Source organism: Haplochromis burtoni, unplaced genomic scaffold, assembly GCF_018398535.1.
Source record: "Haplochromis burtoni strain Fernald_Lab_line unplaced genomic scaffold, NCSU_Asbu1 Contig_462, whole genome shotgun sequence".
Classification (NCBI taxonomy): Eukaryota; Metazoa; Chordata; class Actinopteri; order Cichliformes; family Cichlidae; genus Haplochromis; species Haplochromis burtoni.
Window position 1 is genome coordinate 1 of NW_024582823.1, and position 20,042 is coordinate 20,042.

The following is a 20,042-nucleotide window of genomic DNA, read 5'->3' on the forward strand; positions in this document are numbered from 1 at the left end:
TTTTTCTTTTTGCAAGTGTTTTTCTTTTTGCAGCATTTTTCTTTTTGCAAGTGTTTTCTGAAGTTGGAGTCCGTTTGGCCTCTCCGGGCCACCGTAAATACATCCCTTTATACATACATATACAAAATGTCACTTATGTCAATACTGTTTTTAAAAATCGTTAAGACATTTATTCAATTCATAGCCACCGGTAATAACTGAATAAGAGACAAGCCTGAAGCTAACTTGGCCACTGACAGAAATACTAATAAAAACTGGATGCACCCGCACCGTCAGCTTTCAAGGCGCTAAAATCGAGCGCACCTCCCCTCTGTGGCCAACCACGCAGTTTCTCGCGTTATTTGGACACAGCTGACCGCTTGAAGAAATAAACCAGGCTAGGCTAACAGGACAGATAGTTAGCAGCAGCACGGAGAACAGGAACACAGTCGGGCTTCAGCTCAGTGGGGAGGGGGGGGAACAGCGGAGACCGGACAGGAGCGACTCTTTCCCTTCCAGCAATGCGGACACTGAGTGTCTCCTCCAGCTAACGTCAACGGCGTCCCAACGGGCAGGGACTGCTCCGAGGCGACGGGAGATAAAAGGCGACATCAAAAAAGGGGAAGGGTTAGCTCTGTTTCAATGTTATTGTCAATTCAGAACCACATATGGTCACAATGTCCTGCACTGGCAACCTCGTTTGGGATGTAAACAAACGCCTAATTGGATACAGCGAGCCTAACGCCATCAGGACCAACTATTTAGGTAAGAACAAAGCAATGCCTCTTTACTGCTAACGCTGACATGTATGAAGAAACGTGTAGGAGCAGTGTGCATCTGCAGACTGTGTGTGTGCTGCAGAATCACAAGAAGTGACAGGAAGACTGTGTCCCAGTCCAAGACACTACCTGCTTAATAACAGACAGCTGCCGCTATCCGCGCTCCCCCGTCCCCCCAACCTACACAGTGTAAACACAGCCTGCACCTTTTATTTATAGTGAAGGAGCTAAAACAGTACAAAGACGAGGTTCAGACTTGTGCTTAATTTGTAGCAGTGCGGGCCTGTTCATCACATCATACAGACATAATGTTACTTTTTCAAAGGAAATGCAGTGTAGATCTCATTTCAGTGCAATCGCAGGATTGTGCAATCATCTGTAGAAGGCACCCCCATATATAGTAGTCTGAAGTATATCCCTGTAATGGCACAAATAATGCAATAAAAGCAGGGTTCAATCATGTAATGCATTTATGAGAGGCTGGTGCATTAAAAATAAAAGCGCTCTGAGTTTGGCAGGAGTCTGTTTACAGTAGAAAGTGCTGACAGCATCAGGCTTTCTTTTCAAGACACTCACAGAAACCGATGTGTCATTACTGCTGCGTGAAAAGGCCACAAGGTGCTGAAAGGAGCACAACCAGCAGGGCCGGGAAGGATTAGAAGAGGAAATTAAAATGGTTTAGTTTGCAATTGTTTGACTATCAAAATAAATGAGCTAAGATGACATAATGATGATGATGATGATAATAATAATAATAATAATAATAATAATAATAATAATAATAATAATGATATTTTTATTCATCGTTACAGCCAAGAAATTCCCATGTTACAGCAGTCAAAACATTTAACACGCCACATAACCAAAGAGTTTACATTTGACAAAGGAAAATGGCTCAGAAAGGTTAAATTGTACAAAAGAAAGGAACACAAGGAAAATAAGTTCAGCTAGTAAAGATGCTATAATAATAATATTACATCTAGGTAACAATTCAAGTTGCCTATATTTACAACTTTCGAGCACTGATGCTTTTTACATTACGTGAGCATTTATCAGTAATACTACGTCCTTTGTGCGTTGTAGCATCATATCCAAACTGGAAGCAAGCTTAAAGGACCAAAAATGGTACAAAATGTAGTAAATGAAAAATTACTTTATTAATATTTAAATAAAAATGACAGGTTTTATACAATAAAAGTAGCATATATATATATATATATATATATATATATATATATAGTAAATATCTGGAAATGGTGAAGGCGAAAATATCTCACACTGAATGAAATGCAGCAACTTATTAAGGTTTTAATGCAATTTTAAGTAAAAGTAATAGGACTGCATAATTTCAGTCAATAAAATGTGTCGCAGCGCTGCACTGCGTTGATTATTTCTTACATCCTTGGTTCCTGCAGGCAGAAACAGCATTCCGGTTCTGCTCATCACTGATCTGCTAGGAAATGTAATCATTGAATTTTAAGGCTTTCCTCTTTGCTGCTGCATTAAATGCATTTAAACTTGGGGGGAAGATATTTTTCTATCATATATTTCAGTCTGTTTATTTTTTTTAAAGTCCTCTGGAAAAGACTTTAAAAAAATAAAAATTTTAAAGTCCTGGTTGCTGAAAGTTGCTATATTGATAAATTATTCAGTCATAATTTGAATGTGTAAAGGTAGGTCTCTTTTTTCTTTTCTTTTTTTTTTTTTTTAAAGTGCAGATATAGTTATTTTCGAGTGTTGGTTGTGAGAGCACAGTGCAGGAGAACAGAGGATGTTGCCCGTGGTGCACTCGGAGAGATAAAACTGTCAGAAAGTCTGTACCTCACGGCTTTATAAGCCCATAGAGGTGGGGCAGGTGCCTCAGAGGTTTAGTCAGTCCTGTATTTAGCATGTCTGAGAGATAGTCAGAGCTGCTGTCGTGTAGAGGATACATGCTGTGATGTGTGGGTCACAGCTCCTGGAGGATAAATTTAGCTTAGAAGAAGCATTAGAGGGGAACAAGTTGGGGGTTTATATTCAGCTGAAACTGAGAAACGTCCCGTGAGGTTTAAAGTCTTCTATATTGTAGGGTTTTCCTAGAACTGTGATAGGAAACGCCTAAGAGATGATTCATATAACTAGGAATTACTATTTTTACTCATCTTAAGTTACATCATGCTAAGTCATTTTATTTATAAGAAAATTTAAGATCAACAATTGTTGACAAAAGCTGTATAGGTAGAAGAACAAAATCGTTTAAAAAAAGAAATTACAAATAAATGATAAAGAAAACAAATAACAGGCAAACTTAGTCCATTTTAAAAGCCAACCACTCTTTTTCGAGTCTGAGTCTGCTTCATGACTTCTCTGAGTCTGGTTCATGAGGGCAGCAGCCATCCCTCTCCCTAGCCACCTGAGGGGGGGATACTGAGGCCTTCGAAAAGTGAGGTGGTTCAGGCAGAGATATAATCTCTCCAGTGTGTACTTGGTCTTTCCTGGGTCCTCCTCCCAGTTGGAGGCAGAAACACCTCAACTAAGAGGTGCCAGGAGGCATCCCAGTCAGATGCCTACACTATCTCAACTGCCTCCTTTTAATGTGGAGGAGTAGCAGCTCCATTGTGAGTCTCTCCTTAATGACGAGTGCCTCATTCAGCTCTGAGGGAGGGTCCAGCCACCCTGCAAAGTAAGATAATTTCCTCCAATTGCATCAGCAATCTCATTCTTTTGGTCGCTAGCCTCAGCTCATGGCTAAAGGTGAGGTTTGGGATGTTGATCGACCGATAAATCGGCAGCGTTGCTTTCACGCTCGGCTCTCTTTACACAGAGAGGCAGATTGGTACGATTCTGGTCCAGTCCATCTGCCAGTCTCCTGCTCCCTCCTTCCCTCACTCGTAAACAAACCCCAAATACTTGGACTCGTCCACTTGGTCCAACAAGTGGGCAATCCAGCTTTTTCTAACTGACAACCAAGGCCTCAGGTTTGGAGGTGCTCTTATAAAACTTTTATAAAACTTCAGTGGAAGCTGGCGGTCCAGGCTCGATGAAGCCACTTAGACCAATTTTTCTGAAAAAAAGCAGAGACAAGTTTGATTGCACTGTTTTTTTGTGTGTGAACATTTTTAAACAGAATGTAAAAAGTCTTGCATTTGATTCTGTGAACTGATAGCGAATCTGAGTATTGTTGCAGATTTAGGCATGACTGTACTTAGTACATTACTCATCATTAATCCATTTATAGGTGACGTGACTGTGCTTGCGATTGGTGATATCAGAGAAGCTTTTGAAGTGAATCACTCCCAGACTATTTCTGCAACATTCATAACACCTGTTGAAGCAAGTTAAGGCTCTTGTTGGTATATAAGCCACCAGACTTTTGCAACAGCTCACTGAGTCATTTCATTATTACTAAAGTAGTTAAAAATATAAAGGAAAACATAAGGAAAGCAGCTACTTTATTTTAAAATTAAATATTTCTGTTTTTCTTCCCTTAAAGGCTGTTTTCACACTGGAATAATGTTTTTATTTAATACAATAAATGCTTAATTGTGACAGCAAATTCTTCTTGATTAAAATACTTCACCTTTATAAAAGAAAAATATTAGCACAAAGAAGTTTATTGACTACTGTTACATGGGGTTTTAGTTTTTGAGGTGACTAGTAGTTGGTCCAACCACACTGACTGACAAAGAAGAGTCCATAAAGTATGATCAGTTCTTATGGGAGCCTGTGCACTCACCCCATCAGGGATGTGAAGACATTGCTGCTCAGCGTCTTGTAGCAGATGCTGCCGTTTCTGCTCATCATTTGTGCAGTACTGCTATAATAATGATCAGTGGCCTGATTGCTGCTGCTGGATGAGGACATTAGCTTTGGCACAGTTTGCTTTTCCCTGTCAGGCTTCACCCTTTAAGTGACAGTTTGCAATGATGAAGGAATGTCTTGCTTTCTCTGGTAGTCCTTTGCTGACATTGACAGTGAAACACACCGCCCTGGCTCACATTGGATGTTAAGGAATTCACGATGTGTGTGTGATCTTAAAACAACCGCGTCAGCGTTGTTAATATCAAACATGTTATTCAGGTTTATCCGAAGCGTCTCTTCCTTTTTTATCTGAGGCACAGGTTGGTTATTTCTTCCTTTCAGAATTGTCCTGATTGTGCTGGTTTCCTTCCAGGCCTCCCAGTAACATTTTCTTTTAGTCTGGACTCTCACCTTCTCCTAGATGTGATTACCGAGTTTGATTCAAACATGCAGATGCTTTTAACGGACTCCTTGCAGGTAGACTTCCTGTAGGCCCTACTACATGGTGAGCCATGTTGGTGTTTGTCAAAAAAAAATGAGAGTGACGAAGTTGTGAAACTCATAGAGGGGAAGTTGGGAACAGCAGATAAACTAACGGAAATTGGGCTCATAATGAATGAACTGCTTTTTGCCTTGTCACGGGTATTTTCCCATTTTCACTCAAATCCTTGGATGTATTGTTGTTGATTGTCTTTGAGTTGATCTTACCACCATTATTGTGGATTTCCTCTGTGATTGTCTTGAAGTTTATTAGTGGAAACCCGGTTCCACCATTAGAGGTTGAGCCAATTTTTAAACGTTTCAACGGCACCCTTGAACGTCTTTCCTTCTTCCGTGTGTGTGACTTTTAATAGAAGTAGTTTGACATGTGTGGCTCATTCAGGGTGTGCGCTTATCGGCCTGAACCTGTTGATGGAGATGCTTGTGATGCATACCAGCTTTCTGTGCACAGTGTGATAAATGTTATTGGATCCAGGAGACTGCCAAATATAACCACCTTATCTGGATTTCTTATCTTTTTGTTGACGACATGCCTTAGATAGTGAGAAATCCAGCTGTGCTTGCACGCAGATGATCAGAAAAACAGAATTTTTTAACTTATCCATCAGGACGACCATATTGCTGTTCGTCATGCGGTGATTGTAACTGAATGAAAAAACTGCAAAACTGATGACTTTAGAAAGTGAGACCCTGACCCTGAAGCTGTTTGTTAGAATAGCACATGCTTTGAAGAACACACATCCTGTTGCTACTTATCCAGAGGCCTGAATCTTCCTGTGATTTGCTAATCAGGTAATTACTTCAGTTTCCTTCCCCTTTGTGTGTTTGACTCTTTGATCTCTTTTTGTTTTACTGTGTCCTCTTTACCTCCCCTCCTGTAAAACCTTTCAAATGCCTCCGGGTCACTTGCGTCTCTGTTCTTTGTGTTGGACTATCAATAAATATCATGTCAAGGTTTAAATTGCTTACTCCAAAACTGTGTTTTAATATCTGCTATTTGAATTGATTTCTCGTCCAGTTAAATGTCATTTTGTTGCTAAATTAATCAAACACCTGGGAAATCTTAGGGGTGTATGTGTGTGTGTGTGTGTTTGCCCTGCAGTCACAATAGAAAGATGTTCACAAAAATAAGATAAAATATTAAGGGTTGACATTGTGAACTATCGAACCACTGTTCCTGCATTTCGAGTCTTATTGCAGAGCGGTTTTGTTTGTACTCGCCTCGTTTCTTCCTGTTGGTGCAAACAAGGCTTCCACTGCATGAATAATGGAACACAAGCTACAGAGCCACTGTTTAATGTGACATTTTATTCCTGTTGCACTTAAGTGAAGACTGGTAGATAAATGCGATTCAAATGAAAGTTTAAAGCCTGACAGCCTTCTCAAATCTACATGTTTCTGTTTTCACAGGTAGAAGAGAATTTGTCCAGAGGCTTAAACTCGAAGCAACACTGAACGTACACGATGGCTGCGTAAGTGCCCCACATTTTTATCCGTCTCTTCGTGTTTATTGGTTGAAGTCCTCTCCCTGCCAAACACGCCACGTCACTTTTTCTCAGCTTGCTGGTGGAGCCTTGAACAGATCAGATCAGGTCAGGTGGTTAATTCCTCTGAGAAACCTGAAGCTGACATAACAGTCACACGTCCTGTCACACTACAGGGCAGGACATCAGCCTGTCCAAGACACCACAACAAGCATTGCATGCATGCAGGTCTCAGGAGAGCTGCATTAAAGTGCAGCTCTTAGCCACAATGATTGAGATATTATTATTGCATTTTCTGAATATGTTAGTTTGTGTTTAGTTAAGTAGCTAAGAGCTTCTGTATTAACACGGTGTATGTTTTGTTTTTGTCTTGGACTCTACAAGACTTGTATGATTCATTTCAAAATAATCTTTATTTAGCTATACTTGGCCTTCAGCCATGTTCTGAAATGAGCCGTTTTAGCTTCTTTACTGATTGACTGTTTCTTATAAACAGATGACTTGAACAAGCAGGGGCTGTTGTGCTCATTGTCAGTCTATGAGGGATATCAGACATCCTGACATTAAAGCATCCAAGAGTGGAAAAAACAGTCTGAAACGCAGCATTCAGAGCAACCTGAAACCCCAGCTGTAAGCTCATAGGGATTACTTGTATATACACTGACCTCACTATTTAAGGCTTTGGCCATGGCCAATATGAACATCCACCTTTTTAACAATGTATATGTGACAGAAAGCAATAAGTGTAACAGGTCCACTTTAAGTTATTAATCAGATAAAGACTTTCTATTTGCACCACCTAAAATGTGTCAATTTAGCAGATTTTAGCACCAGAAGAATAATATTAGTGAATATGAATTATTGTGAATACTTTGATTACTTTTTATTATAGAAATTTTAAGCTTGGAGTTACAGAAGTTTTTCAGTGGACACCGTGAGATACCTGACCTGTTCTGACTCTGCACTGTACCACATTACACGAGATGCTAACCCTAGCCTGTGTTTAAAAATGCCATCACAATAAATAAATAACACCGTTTCCTGCCTCATCTGTCACCATCTGTTAATCTTTCATTAGGTGAGGAGGGGCCTCACCTACACTCCACCTCAAATCTAACTATAGATGATGTGCAGCGTCTCAGAAACCGAGTCAAACATGTTAAAAACCTGATTCAGACGTCAGGTCTGCATGTAGGAATACACGCAGTGTAATGTCTCAGCAGAGGCAGTCTGACATGATGAGGCGCTGACGGAGGCTGCAGGTGTTAATGAAATATTGATCCACAGAGTGACAGCAAACACTGACCTGATGCATCACTCTTCTTTTGCTGTTCCTTAGATCCACAGCTAACTCATTTTCTAGCCTTATGTTGGTGGTTATTTCAGTTGATCGAACTGTTAATGAACCTAATTTGAATTGGACAATGGCATCCATATTTTCTTACTGATTTGAAGCAAAGGCATTCAGGGATTTTCTTTGTTGCTGATGCTTAACAAGCACAGAAAAGACAATAATATAAATGTAATTGTGTGCAGGGACATGCCATTTCTTGTTATTCGCTTCTCTGATAGTAATTCACATTCGTCATGCAGAATCCTCTCTCACATGTCCACATTTTGGGGCCGGACTGAGTTACTTATTTATTTTTTAACTATTTGTTTTACATCAATCTCGTATTACATAAAATGAAGAAATTCAACAAGTCGTCACGTTTATGAAGCTGTAATGAATGGATGTCAGAATTTAACTTGCGTTTGTCAGTGTAAACACCATGTAAGCGCTCTCTCTGATCTCTCCTCAGGTCAACACTATATCGTGGAACGACACGGGCGAATACATCCTGTCAGGGTCGGACGATACCTTCCTGGTCATCACCAACCCTTACAACAAAAAGGTTGGATGAATGGATGAACACCAAACTGATCATTTTTAACTGTTATTCTTTGCATAAATGGTCAATTAGCCATAAAACAGGACAAAAAGCTTAAATTGGCAGAGCACAGATGAGATACTAAACTAAAGGAATTATTTAATGGATGGATGTTCCACAACTGTTTTTGTGAGGGATGTCCACCCACTGAAGGTTTGTTTCGCTGGGACAAAAATATCCCACAATATTCTGAACCTTTTTTATCTGCCCACATTTTTCTGAAACAGAAATGTGGTGAATTGGAGGGTGGTGCGAGTCTTTAAAACTGGGATGCTGAGCAGGAATTTGTATGTTTGGTTTTTTTTGTTTTTTAATGTGACTGTTATCTAATATAGAGGTAGGAGATCTCCTGGTCTGTGTAGTTGTCTAGTTAGGTTAATCTAAACCAGGGGTGGACAATTCCAAGCCCGGAGGGCCGGTGTCCCTGCAGGTTTTAGATGTGTCCTTGAACCAACACAGCTGATTTAAATGGCTAAATTAGCTCCTCAACATGTCTTGAAGTTCTCCAGAGGCCTGGTAATGAACTAATCATGTGATTCAGGTGTGTTGACCCCAAGGTGAGATCTAAAACCTGCAGGACACCGGCCCTCGCGGCCTGGAATTGCCCACCCCTGATCTAAATTAAGCCGAGTCTCCAGTTTGAGTCTGTATTCATCATAAAACTCTAACTCTTAAACATTAAAATTACATAAGTGTCTAACAATCTATGAGAGTCTTGAGAGTGTTTTCATCTTTGTTATTACAACAGTGGTAAGAGAAGTTTCTGTGGTTCCCTTAGTTTCTCTTTCTTTGACATACTTTGACTTTCAAATGATGTCATATGAGGGGAAAAGGAAAAAAAACAAAATGTCAAACGCCAAACCTAGCAGCAGAGTCGCATTTTGTGGCTAACCGCTAAATAATCCCAGTATGCCTTCTTGTCTTTGTGTAGTTCATGCTGGGCCTCTTTGCTGTGCAATAAAATAAAAAGCTACAAACAGCTGCCAATTGCATATAAAAAATGGCTGTAATTGCTAAATGCAATAATTTTGTTAAACACCTTGAATTCAGTCACATCTTTATTTATTTGAACTTCCGCTGTGGCAGTGTGCAGAAACAAAACAGAAAAAATGGTATCTGTGCAAATACTTAGGGATCTGACTTCAGCTTGGGTTTAGACAAAGATTGGAAACAGTCAGAAAAAGCATGGCATTGCTCCCAGAGACCACTTACCAGCAACTCTAAATACTACAAATGAACACATTAGTGTCTAAAATTATGTAAATGTGTGCAAAAATCCCCCAGGATGTCAACATTTTATACTCTTTCATCTGCTGATTTGCTGCCTCTGGTCGAGCATCCACTCTGATGCAGCTGTCATCATACATTTCTTCTTCTCTGCTTCAGGTCAAGAAGTCAATACGTTCAGGTCATCGGGCAAACATCTTCAGTGCAAAGTTCATGCCCCACACCAACGATCAGGAAATTATCTCCTGCTCTGGAGACGGCATCATCTACTACACCCACACTGAGAAGAGTCCCGAGTACAACAGACAGTGTCAGTTCACCTGCCATTATGGAACCGCTTATGAGGTGCTGATTCCCAGAAGCTGATGAAAAGGGTTTCTCTCTTACTCGTTACCCTCCTGTCTTCTAAGCTTCGCTTTGTTTCTTCAGATTATGACGGTACCGAACGACCCCTACACGTTCCTGTCCTGCGGGGAGGACGGCACGGTGCGATGGTTCGACCTTCGCATGAAAACTAGCTGCACTAAAGAAGACTGCAAAGATGTACGGGTGACATCTGTGATGTTTGTCTTTTTTCTGTCTGTGATTCATCATCAGTCAGGGTCAGGATCAATGTGTTTGTAGCTTTGGGGAGGGATCGATTGAAGAACCATCTTTTTGTTGTGAAACCCTGGCAGGTGCCCTTAAAACCAGATTAAAACAGAGAGGTGATCGAGCTTTTGCAGCAACACTATCAGATCTATGGATTAATCTCCCTCTCTGTGTCTGCACAGCTTAGTTGATACAGTCTTTATTAAAAATGAATTTATTCTCTTTGGGTTTTGGCTCCAGTGTGACATTTTTTTTAAAAATGTTTTTATTATATTTGATAACATGTATTGAGCTTATTTTTTTCTGGTTTTTAGTGTAGCTTTTCCTGGGGCTATATAAGTTTATATTGTACTGTTGTTTGCTATATAAATAATCTTTATATAGCCCATTTAAGGAACTTGACCTTGAGTTTTTCAGTGTTTAGTGTATAAGAGTTTGTGGATATCTTTTTTTTTTTTTTTTTTTTCTCTTTCAAAAATGGCTCACTGGACTTTGTATTCATGCAGGACTGATAATGGACCCCCCCCTCCCTTTCTTACTTCACTGCTTTCTTCACAAACAGCTTTTGGTCTCTCCTCTAGGAAGTGGTTTCTTTGGCTTTAAACCAGCGTGCTTCAGTTGATAGATGAGTGAGTGTGTGAGAGAGAAACTGTGTCCTCCTAGATTATGTTGCATCTTCTTGTATTTCGTGCTCCAGATGAGAACCTGTTACCCTAAAACTGTCAGAAGAGTTTTACCAGCTGCTGTCACCGGCCACTCTGCCTCCCCATCATCAGCCTGCAGTAGTCAGACCTGGTAGTGCAGTTGCTCCACTTTATTAGGTGCAACTACTTCAGAGTGATACAGCAGTTTGGGATTTGACATCAAATATCTTTAGTCTGACCAGTGATGTTAATGTGGTTTCATAAAGTCTCATAAAGCAACAGAAACACCTCTTGAGCTTCTAAAACAGTACCTCTCAAAATGATTACAGTTGAATCAACACAGGATTTATTGCAGGCATCAGTTTTACATTAGTTTACATCATTTTTTAAAAAATATTTATTCTCAATCAGTGATATCTGCCATTACTGAGCAGAAGTGACTTCCAGACCTCATTGCGCTCTTTCATTTCAGGACATCCTGATAAACTGCAGAAGAGCAGCGACCTCCATATCAATTTCTCCGCTGGTGCCGTACTACCTGGCCGTGGGCTGCTCCGACAGCTCAGTACGAATCTACGACAGACGCATGCTGGGTACAAGAGCGACGGGTAAGCAGCCCTGCACAGTGGACTTAGCCACTCTACACGTCACAAATTCGTTATCCTCGTGTTAATGTGTAGGTAACGCAGCCTGTTGTGGTGGAGAAACTAAACTTGCAATGTCCGTTTTTGCTTTGAATGTTCAACCAGTTTCTCGTTTACATGAAGGCAGCGGGGGGAGGATCTCCCTTTGAGTTTTTGGTCCCAGCCTGCTGTGCCTCGTCTCTTGTTGGACATTTCTATTTTTAGATACTTTCACGAGTATTTTTACTTCTTCCTGTGTGTTTTAAATCCTTCTGACAACTGCTTATAAAAGGTATTTATGGAGCGTTGTTCCTACACAGAATGCAAGTCAGTGTTTTTATTCAGAGACTTTTAAACAGACTGTTTAAACAGTAGGGTGTGAGGCATGCCAACAAGTTGTTTTTTTTTATTAAACTTTATTCATAGTTTTTCTAAACAAAGCTAAACAAAACTTAAATTCTCCCTATCGCTTATCCCACTGAGATTACAAATGTAATGGAGAAAGAAAAAGAATAACACTGATTTAATAAATCGATGTGGATATTAATGGGATAAACACAGTACATGTGTATGACGAAAAAAGTATGGACATTTCTCCTTAACTCAACAATAAGTTTGAGTATACCACAATTACATACACTAACAAGACCAGCAGTAGCTTCGTTATCATAGTGACCAGGTCGATAGATCCAGTTATTAAAAGATGGAGATTTGTCTGATTAATTATTGAATAAGTCTTCGGGCCATTTCTCGGCAGTGTTGCTACACTTCCACCAGGAGTTCAGTGTTTAGATAATGAGGGTGGATTATTACTCTGGATCCTACTGTACATTTTAGATGTGTTGCTCTTTGTGCCGGGGTCTAAATCTAGTATATTGCTAATAATATTATTGGCCAGCAAATATGGGAGAGTAAAATGTTTTAATAAGAAAAATTCATATTTATGAGCATCTGTAAAACTGTCATTTGGACTGTTATAACTTTTGTGTAATGCCTGAAATAACGAGTGTTCCTTAGAACACAAATACATCCTTAAGAAAGTGAATAAATAAATACAGACCATTTTTGTGGCAAGTTTGAAAACAACGTCAGTTTGAGACAACAAGAAAAGACAACTGTTCACCACAGGAGAAACGAAGCATAGCTGATTGATGCAAACAGGTTTTCTAAACTGGAACCAGGTTTTTAAGGTGCGTTCTACAACAAGGTTAAGGATATGAAGTTGTTTTCCTTTGGCCTTTGTTGATCTCATTTAAAAAAAACAAACAGTTACTGGATTGATATCCAATCCCCTGCTAACGCAGACAGGACTTTGATTTTTTTCACCTCAGGCAGAAGTCCAGTCTATTAATTTGGCTGTTCGTGCTGCCCAATAGACTTGGGTACTTCTAGACACGGGGATGGCGTGGTAAACCTTTCATCTTGATTACCGTAATTGTCGGGCTATAAGCCGCTACTTTTTGCACAAGCTTTGAACCCTGCGGCTTTTAGTCAGGTGCGGCTTTTCTATGGATTGTCCATGATTTTTGTCATATCGTAAGACGATTTGTTTTGTTTGTTCCGCTGTTGTACGGCACTACGTTGCCTGGCGGAAGGGCATGTGATCAGACACACAGTATCGGGGTTCAAGAGTGGTATGTTGGTCACTGTCCATCCGCCAGGCAACATAGTGCCGTACAAGTAGCGCGAAAAACAAACTTCAAAGTAGCGCTACGCGTTCAGCGGGAGCGTGGATGAGTAGCGGCGATAAACTTGCGAAAAGCAAGTTATGCCCAACTCCACCGGTGGAATCTGACAGCGTGGAAAAGTGTGAAAACATCCATGATCACCAACGGATTTCGAAGGGCTGGACTGCTGCATGATGGAGAGGAGGACACCGCCACGGCCCTTCTGAGGGTGTTCGACTCTGACACTGACAACGAAGGAAAGAAGCTGAGAGTGGATGACGAAGCCATCCTGAGCCTGTTCGTTTCCGACACTGGAGAAGAGGACTTTGGTGGTTTTAGTGCGCAGGAAGAAGAGAAAGATGGTGGTGAATGACTGACTTTTCTTCTTGTTAAAGCCGTGTCACTGCACCTGAGCCTAAAAGGTAGCCGAATCTATTTTTCTGGTGTGCTGTAGGTTATTGTTATGTACTACATTTGTTACTCGTTTATGAAGCACAGTACATGTTTCGTACTTGTAATTACCGCTACTTGTACATATACCTAAAAAGTTATGCAAATATGTACCCATAACTTGTTTTTCAAAATATTAATAAAAGGGTGTGTCTCCAAACAGCCATCTCTTTCCTGACAATTCGCTTTGTGCATATTCTCTTACATATGATAAGTCAACATTGAAACACCTGCGGCTTTTAGTCAGGTGCGGCTAATGTATGTACAAAACAGGATTTTCCCCTGATTTTAGCTTGTGCGGCTAATATTCAGGTGCGCTTTGTAGTCCGGGAAATACGGTATATTCACTCCTCCAGTGACTAATGGGCAGTAAACCTGAGCACGCCAGCTCTTGTTTTGTAACAGAGTTTTAAAATGATGTTTTTAGAATTCCTTTTAAAACATGTGAGTTTGATTCTCAAGTAGGTAAGTTGTGTGGCTTGAACGAAAGGGAAAGGATTAAAATCTGACCCAAATTCCAACTGACTGACAGGATGTGTATCTAATCACATCAGTAACCCTTTCCTCGGCTCTAAAGGCAGTGGCTATGGATTCTATAGAGGAATAGTGAAAGACGGCAACGCTGCCAAGTATCGCAATTGGTGTGCAGTAAAGCCAGTGGTGAAGACTAGATTGTTCTGACCCAGGTCAAAAATGTTGAACTAAACCAAACTGTTTTTCAGCACAGTAAATAGACATTTCCATTCAACACATTCAATTGCTTTTGACATATCATTTATATCAAACCCACCGAATCGTCTGGACCAAATCCACAAATATAATTAAGAATCTTGTTCACCGACTCATTGGCTAAGTTGCACACACTCTCTCATTTTTTTTAGGTAATTACATGGGCCGGGGAACCACGGGCATGTGTGTTCGGTTTGTTCCCGCTCACCTGGCCAACAAGTCGTGCAGAGTGACCTCTCTCTGCTACAGCGAGGACGGTCAGGAGGTGCTGGTCAGCTACTCCTCCGATTACATTTACCTGTTCAATCCCAAAGATGACCAGGCTCGAGAGCTCAAGGGCCCGTCGGAGGAGAGGAGAGAGGAGGTGAGATCCCAATAGGAACTTTTCTTCTGTCATTCTTTTCTCCCAAACTGTGTCTTTTAAAGGTTTATATCGGTTCAGACACTGTGCTGTCATTTAGACAGTTTTCCATTATTCCAAGTGTGTAATAATTGATCTACAAAATAAAAATCTGCCTTATCTGTCAGTCTAAGGCAAAATCCAAAAATATTTACCACTTTTTAAAAAATGGGTAAAATGCCCAAAACAATCAAGAGTCTCTGTCTTTTCTTGTTGATCAGCTGACTGACTACTGGAGTGTAGATCTCAAGTTAACATGTACAGAGAAGGTTAATGGAGGCCTCACATGTTATGTCTCCTGTTAAGAGTGCTAACGGCCTTTTGACTCTATAGAAAATAAACATAATCACGTCTGGCTGAGCGGAGGTGTCCATGCGGCTGATTTTTGGGGGCGAATAGGACCGATTGTTGTAAACAGAACTGACCTTGTTGTTGCTCCTCTGGGCCCTGCAGACATCAGTGCTAAATCTGTGGTGGCTGATGCAGTGCAGGGAGGTGAGCAAATGACCCTGAGAAAAACAAACCCAATACAAAGAAGGAAGAAACGCACTGAGGATGGAAACAGCGTCATGAATTACTGCCTGATCTGTTTGGGTCTTAGTTATATTTCCTTTGTTAGTTTTGAGATTCAAACAACTGAACAATCAAGGAAACTGCGTGTTTACGCTCGGTGGTGGTCTTCACGTGTGTCCGAATGTGCTGGGTCACGGTGCCATGGCAAGTTCAGCTGTGTCTAGATGCAACCACCACACGCATTCCTTTCCAAATACAGCGAGCGACGCAGGCAGCGTTCCTCAAACCACCAAAATAGTTCAGGCTGATTTTGGGGCAGGCGAGGAGCAGTGTTCCTTACCCCCTCTGTTTTCCTCTACCTGCGACCTTGTTTGTTTAATCCTTTTATCTGATTTATTCAACTGTCTTTCAGCTTCTGCTCCTTTTCACCACCTGTCCACACATTTCCTGACTGAAGCGGTGGATAGTCCCTGCTCTAAGAACCTCTTTTTCCTATTTCTGGCTCTCAGCCTGTTGCAGCCAGGGGGACTGGAAAGTGGCAGGCAACCTCAGTCATGCTGCCAGGAGGAGGGGGTGGGGTGGGGGGAACACTTTAAAGAGGACACTGATAGAGACGAGTAGTGTTTTGCTTTGGCAGCGCAGCTATTTTTGACCATGCCTTGACTGACAAACTGCTAATCTCTGTGAATGTGTGTGTGTTTCCACAGCTGAGGCAGCCTCCAGTGAAGCGCCTCCGTCTACGAGGTGACTGGTCTGACACTGGACCCCGAGCTCGCCCTGAGAGCGAGAGGGAGAGAGATGGTAAGATCACAGTATGTGCTCCTGCTCGTCTACAGCGACGGTCTCGTATGACAGGCCCGACCTCTGACAAACTCTGAGAAGACTCCAACCTGCAAAATATATTTTTATATACTGCTCAAAACATTAAGGGAACACTTGCATCACACATTGGATCTCTTAGGAACGAAATCCTCAAGTTGGAAATCTTGACTGCCATTCAGTGGTAAAAATCATCAACTCTTTGAGGACTGGGTTCAAAATCACACCAAAAAGTTAAAGTTGTTCAAGCGTTTCCTTCATTTTTAGCAATATATTTTCCCCATATTGATTTTGTAATCTTAGACGAAGAAGAAATCGGGCCATAAAACTGTCTCACCACCAACTCTGCAACTTATGAACATAACCAATAAAAAGAGAACCAACAGTGCAGTGATCTGTGGTAAATGCATTTAAATCCCAGCTCCCATCTTATTGAACACTCAGAGCACTTTCAGCACAAGCTACATTCACCTGGTAACGGGCACTTTCATGCAGCACTTTTTCTCTTTGATGCAGTGCTTTCTCTCTGGCACAGACACTCACACTGATAATACATCTGAGTTTTTAGGGTTCACTATCTCGTAGATCCAACCTGACCTCTGAACGTCCTGCTGTTCTTCCTGAGCTTCAGTTCTCTTGATGCATCCATCAAGTTTACCCTTTAAACTGAACTGGAGCTCAGAGTATGTAAACCCGATTTAAAGTGTTTCCTTTAAAGTTGATATAGTTGATGCAGAGTGGCCCAAACTAGACACAATAGCAATAAGAGTGAACAAACATCCAACTAAAATAATGGTTGGGTTGAAAAATGGTAAAAAAAAAAGCTCTGGAGCAATAGTAACAGCTTATATTTCACATATTCATGTGAAAATGTGTGTAAAAAGCTGAACTTCTTTATAGTGTATCAAAGTTTGCTTGGGTCAGAGAGAGTAGAAACCTCACTTTGAGGCAAATGACTTGGAGCAGTCTCCTGCCGCAGGGTTTTTTCCACCATAGATGAACATAGTTTAAGTTGTTTAATCTATTTTGTTACTGTGGTTTATTTTGTTCAGAAATAAAATTTAAAAAAAATCAGTCAAATGGAGGAAAAACTCATCTTCGGGTTTCAGGTGATGACCGTTTCAGAGTGCTTTACTTTGTTCACAAGTTGGGTTTTTTTCTTTTCTAGTTGGATTTCTTGTTTGTCATTTTTTGGGGATAAATTTTCCCTAAATTCTCATATATTAAATTAATAATTTGTGTAATGAGTCATCCTTGTGCAGGTCTTAATGAGCCTCTGCTTGCATATGATCAGTTATGATAAGCAGTTTCTTTTGAGTACAAATACTCCAATTTTTTTTTTTTTTTTTGTTTCTATAAATATGGACTGTGTCAAAATGAAAAGCTTGACAGGATCTAAAGACGTTTTCCCTTTTTTTTGTTCCAGGGGAGCAGAGTCCGAACGTGTCTCTGATGCAGAGGATGTCGGACATGCTGTCCCGGTGGTTTGAGGAGGCCAGTGAAGCCCAGAGTAGCAGAGGAACCCGACCTCAAACGCGGCCCCGAGGTGAGGCTTCAATACTCCGGCCTTCAAACGGGCCAAAAAGTGTCTTTAAATTATTTGTGTCTTGAACCTGATCGGTGTGTCAGGTTGACCTGATGTTTGGCTTTTCTAAATGAAGTAGTGCAGAGTAATGAGAATGCCACTTGTTTATTCACCCCCTCCCCCCCCCCCCCTTTTTTTTTTTTTTTTTTTTTTAAACGTGCAAATGAACAAATGTGACCACTGCATTTGGCAGCAAATGCACACGTAGCTTAAAATGCACATCACTACTGAATATATAGTGATATGAATATAGTAAAATAATACTCTTTTTACCTCAGACACTACACTCTGCTCCGGGTTTCTCATAATACAGTCTCATCTCTGCTCCACTCACATCCTGAAATGTGTACGAAGTGGTTGTGATACAGCTTCATCTCCTGGATAAAACCATGAAGTTCAGACCGAGCAGATTCACATGTTTAATGCTTTATTTGTAGTCTCAGGGTGTCGTCCGTCACTTGTTCGTTTACATCCCTTTCAGGAAGAATTAGCTAATTTATTAATCACTCAGTCTTTCATGTTGCGTTAAGAAGACCTAACATCCTCACTCTGGCTTACACTTAAAACTGTCACTATGGAGGAATTTGTTGACGATTGACTCATTAATGTGCTTAAACTTCAGTAAGACTGACTGTTAAGAATCTTTCTGTGATAATAAACCGTAAACTAGCCAAAATCTAAAATCATTGCTTGATTTTTTTTTTTTTGTCTTCAGGTACAGCTCTTCGTCCCGAGGGGACGTTGAATGCTCCAGCTGCCACAACAGGCGACTCTAGTCAGGAGTCCAGCGCCCCCGAGAGGCCTGTGGGGACGGACTCCCCAGAGGTACCTGCCAGTCCCGCAGCGGCCACCACTGCGCCCATGCCTAAATCCACCTCCTCTTCCTCCTCAGGGTCATCATCAACAGTCACAGCACCTCCTCCTTCCAGCTCATCATCAGTGGAGACCTCGGCCACTTCTTCCTCCCCTCTCACGTCGTCCCCCGACTCAGAGCAGCGGAGTCAGGGTGACACAACTGGGACCCCGACGGCCACGCCCACCTCTGAGCCCGCACTCTCAGGTAAGAAACCAGGACCGCACTCACACTCACTGTTCACATGTAAGCCTTCAGTCCAATGAGGAGGGTTAACTGCTCGGTGTATGAGTGTGTGTCCGCGTGTGTGTATGTGTGGGTGTGTGTTCATTGGAGCCACTCCACTCAAGCAGCAGCCTCACTTCACTTTATTTTCCTTCAGCATCCTGTTGTCCTCCTCCTCCTGCTTGTTTATTTCATTTTTGCCCGATTCTCTGTGCCGAATCTTCTCCTCACATCCTCCGTCAGTCTTCTAATCGTGCATCCACTCTTCCTCTCTTCCTCTGCCCCTTTGTCAGAGTATGGTCCTCATCGGCTGCCCATAAGTTTAGTGTGTAGGCGTTTGCAGAGGTTGCTCCGGCTGGCTGACCCACCTGGACGGGGTCGGCGAGCGGCCCCTTCTCCTTCTCCTTCTTCTTCTTCACCTTCTTCTTCCTCTGCAGCCCCTGAGAGACAGTCGCAAAGAGCTGCTACCTCTGCCGCTGCTGCTCCTGAGAACCAACCCTGTACAGGTTACCCACCCCTCCGAGCTCATCAACCCTGCAGCAATCCCTCCATAAGGGCTGCTCCCCTGCCATTAACCCGTCCCCGCCTTTTAAGCAAAGACGGCCATGTCTGTTGTAGAGAGGCTCCAGAAAGACCCAGTCTTGCTGTTACTGACCACTAACCACACACTGATCTTCCCCGCTCTCTTATTATTCACCCCTTACTTCCTCTAAACTCCAGAGTCCAGTGTGTCGCCTCTCCACTGTTTGCTCAGCCCTTAACTCACTAATGCTCTCACTCCATCTTTCCACTTGTTGCTTGAGTTTTCACCTGCAAACTCTCCTGCCGGAGTGGCACCAGACGGTATGAAGCTTTGCTTTGGCCTCATGGCTCATGTGGTTGTTCAACCATGTTTGATGATATAACTTGCCTTTTTTTTTTTTGTTTGTTTGTTTTCTTCAATGTCATTGGATAGGTCACATTACTGGCTTCACCTACTGCTGATGTTAAAATTAAGGTTATTTCCATCAGTTAGTGTTGCCCGTTTTGTAAATGTGTCTCGATACTCAAAAGCCGGTGGACAAACAGAAAAAATAAACAGACATAAGTGATTTTACTTGCTTGAGTTGAACTAAAATGCTTGAAACAAACAAAAAAAATAATAATTTTTTTTTTTTTTTGAAATGCTGGAGTGAAAATAAGCAAAAAAGCATCCACTTTGGAATCCACAGACTGACTCTGAAGGAGCTTCGGAAAGACCGCAAAACTATTGCTCGGTTTTC

The 20,042-nt window shown here is 41.5% G+C and overlaps 1 protein-coding gene across 8 annotated transcripts in view; it reads left to right on the plus strand.

Annotated features, from left to right (window-relative positions):
- Positions 1–329: 329 nt before the first annotated feature.
- dcaf6 (ddb1 and cul4 associated factor 6) overlaps positions 330–20,042 on the plus strand; it is a 28,156-nt gene continuing 8,443 nt past the window's right edge. For 4 of the 8 annotated variants that reach the window (XM_005945857.3, XM_005945859.3, XM_005945860.3 and 1 more), the window contains exons 1-11: positions 330–744; positions 6,450–6,511; positions 8,326–8,418; positions 9,841–10,026; positions 10,111–10,224; positions 11,389–11,524; positions 14,538–14,749; positions 16,006–16,099; positions 17,544–17,663; positions 18,418–18,762; positions 19,074–19,286. In XM_005945857.3, coding sequence (XP_005945919.1) covers positions 648–744; positions 6,450–6,511; positions 8,326–8,418; positions 9,841–10,026; positions 10,111–10,224; positions 11,389–11,524; positions 14,538–14,749; positions 16,006–16,099; positions 17,544–17,663; positions 18,418–18,762; positions 19,074–19,286 — 1,672 coding nt within the window. In that variant the 5' untranslated portion in view covers positions 330–647. The remainder of the gene's footprint in view (positions 745–6,449; positions 6,512–8,325; positions 8,419–9,840; positions 10,027–10,110; positions 10,225–11,388; positions 11,525–14,537; positions 14,750–16,005; positions 16,100–17,543; positions 17,664–18,417; positions 18,763–19,073; positions 19,287–20,042) is intronic. The other 4 variants (XM_005945861.3, XM_005945863.3, XM_005945864.3 and 1 more) reach the window with 2 other exon arrangements.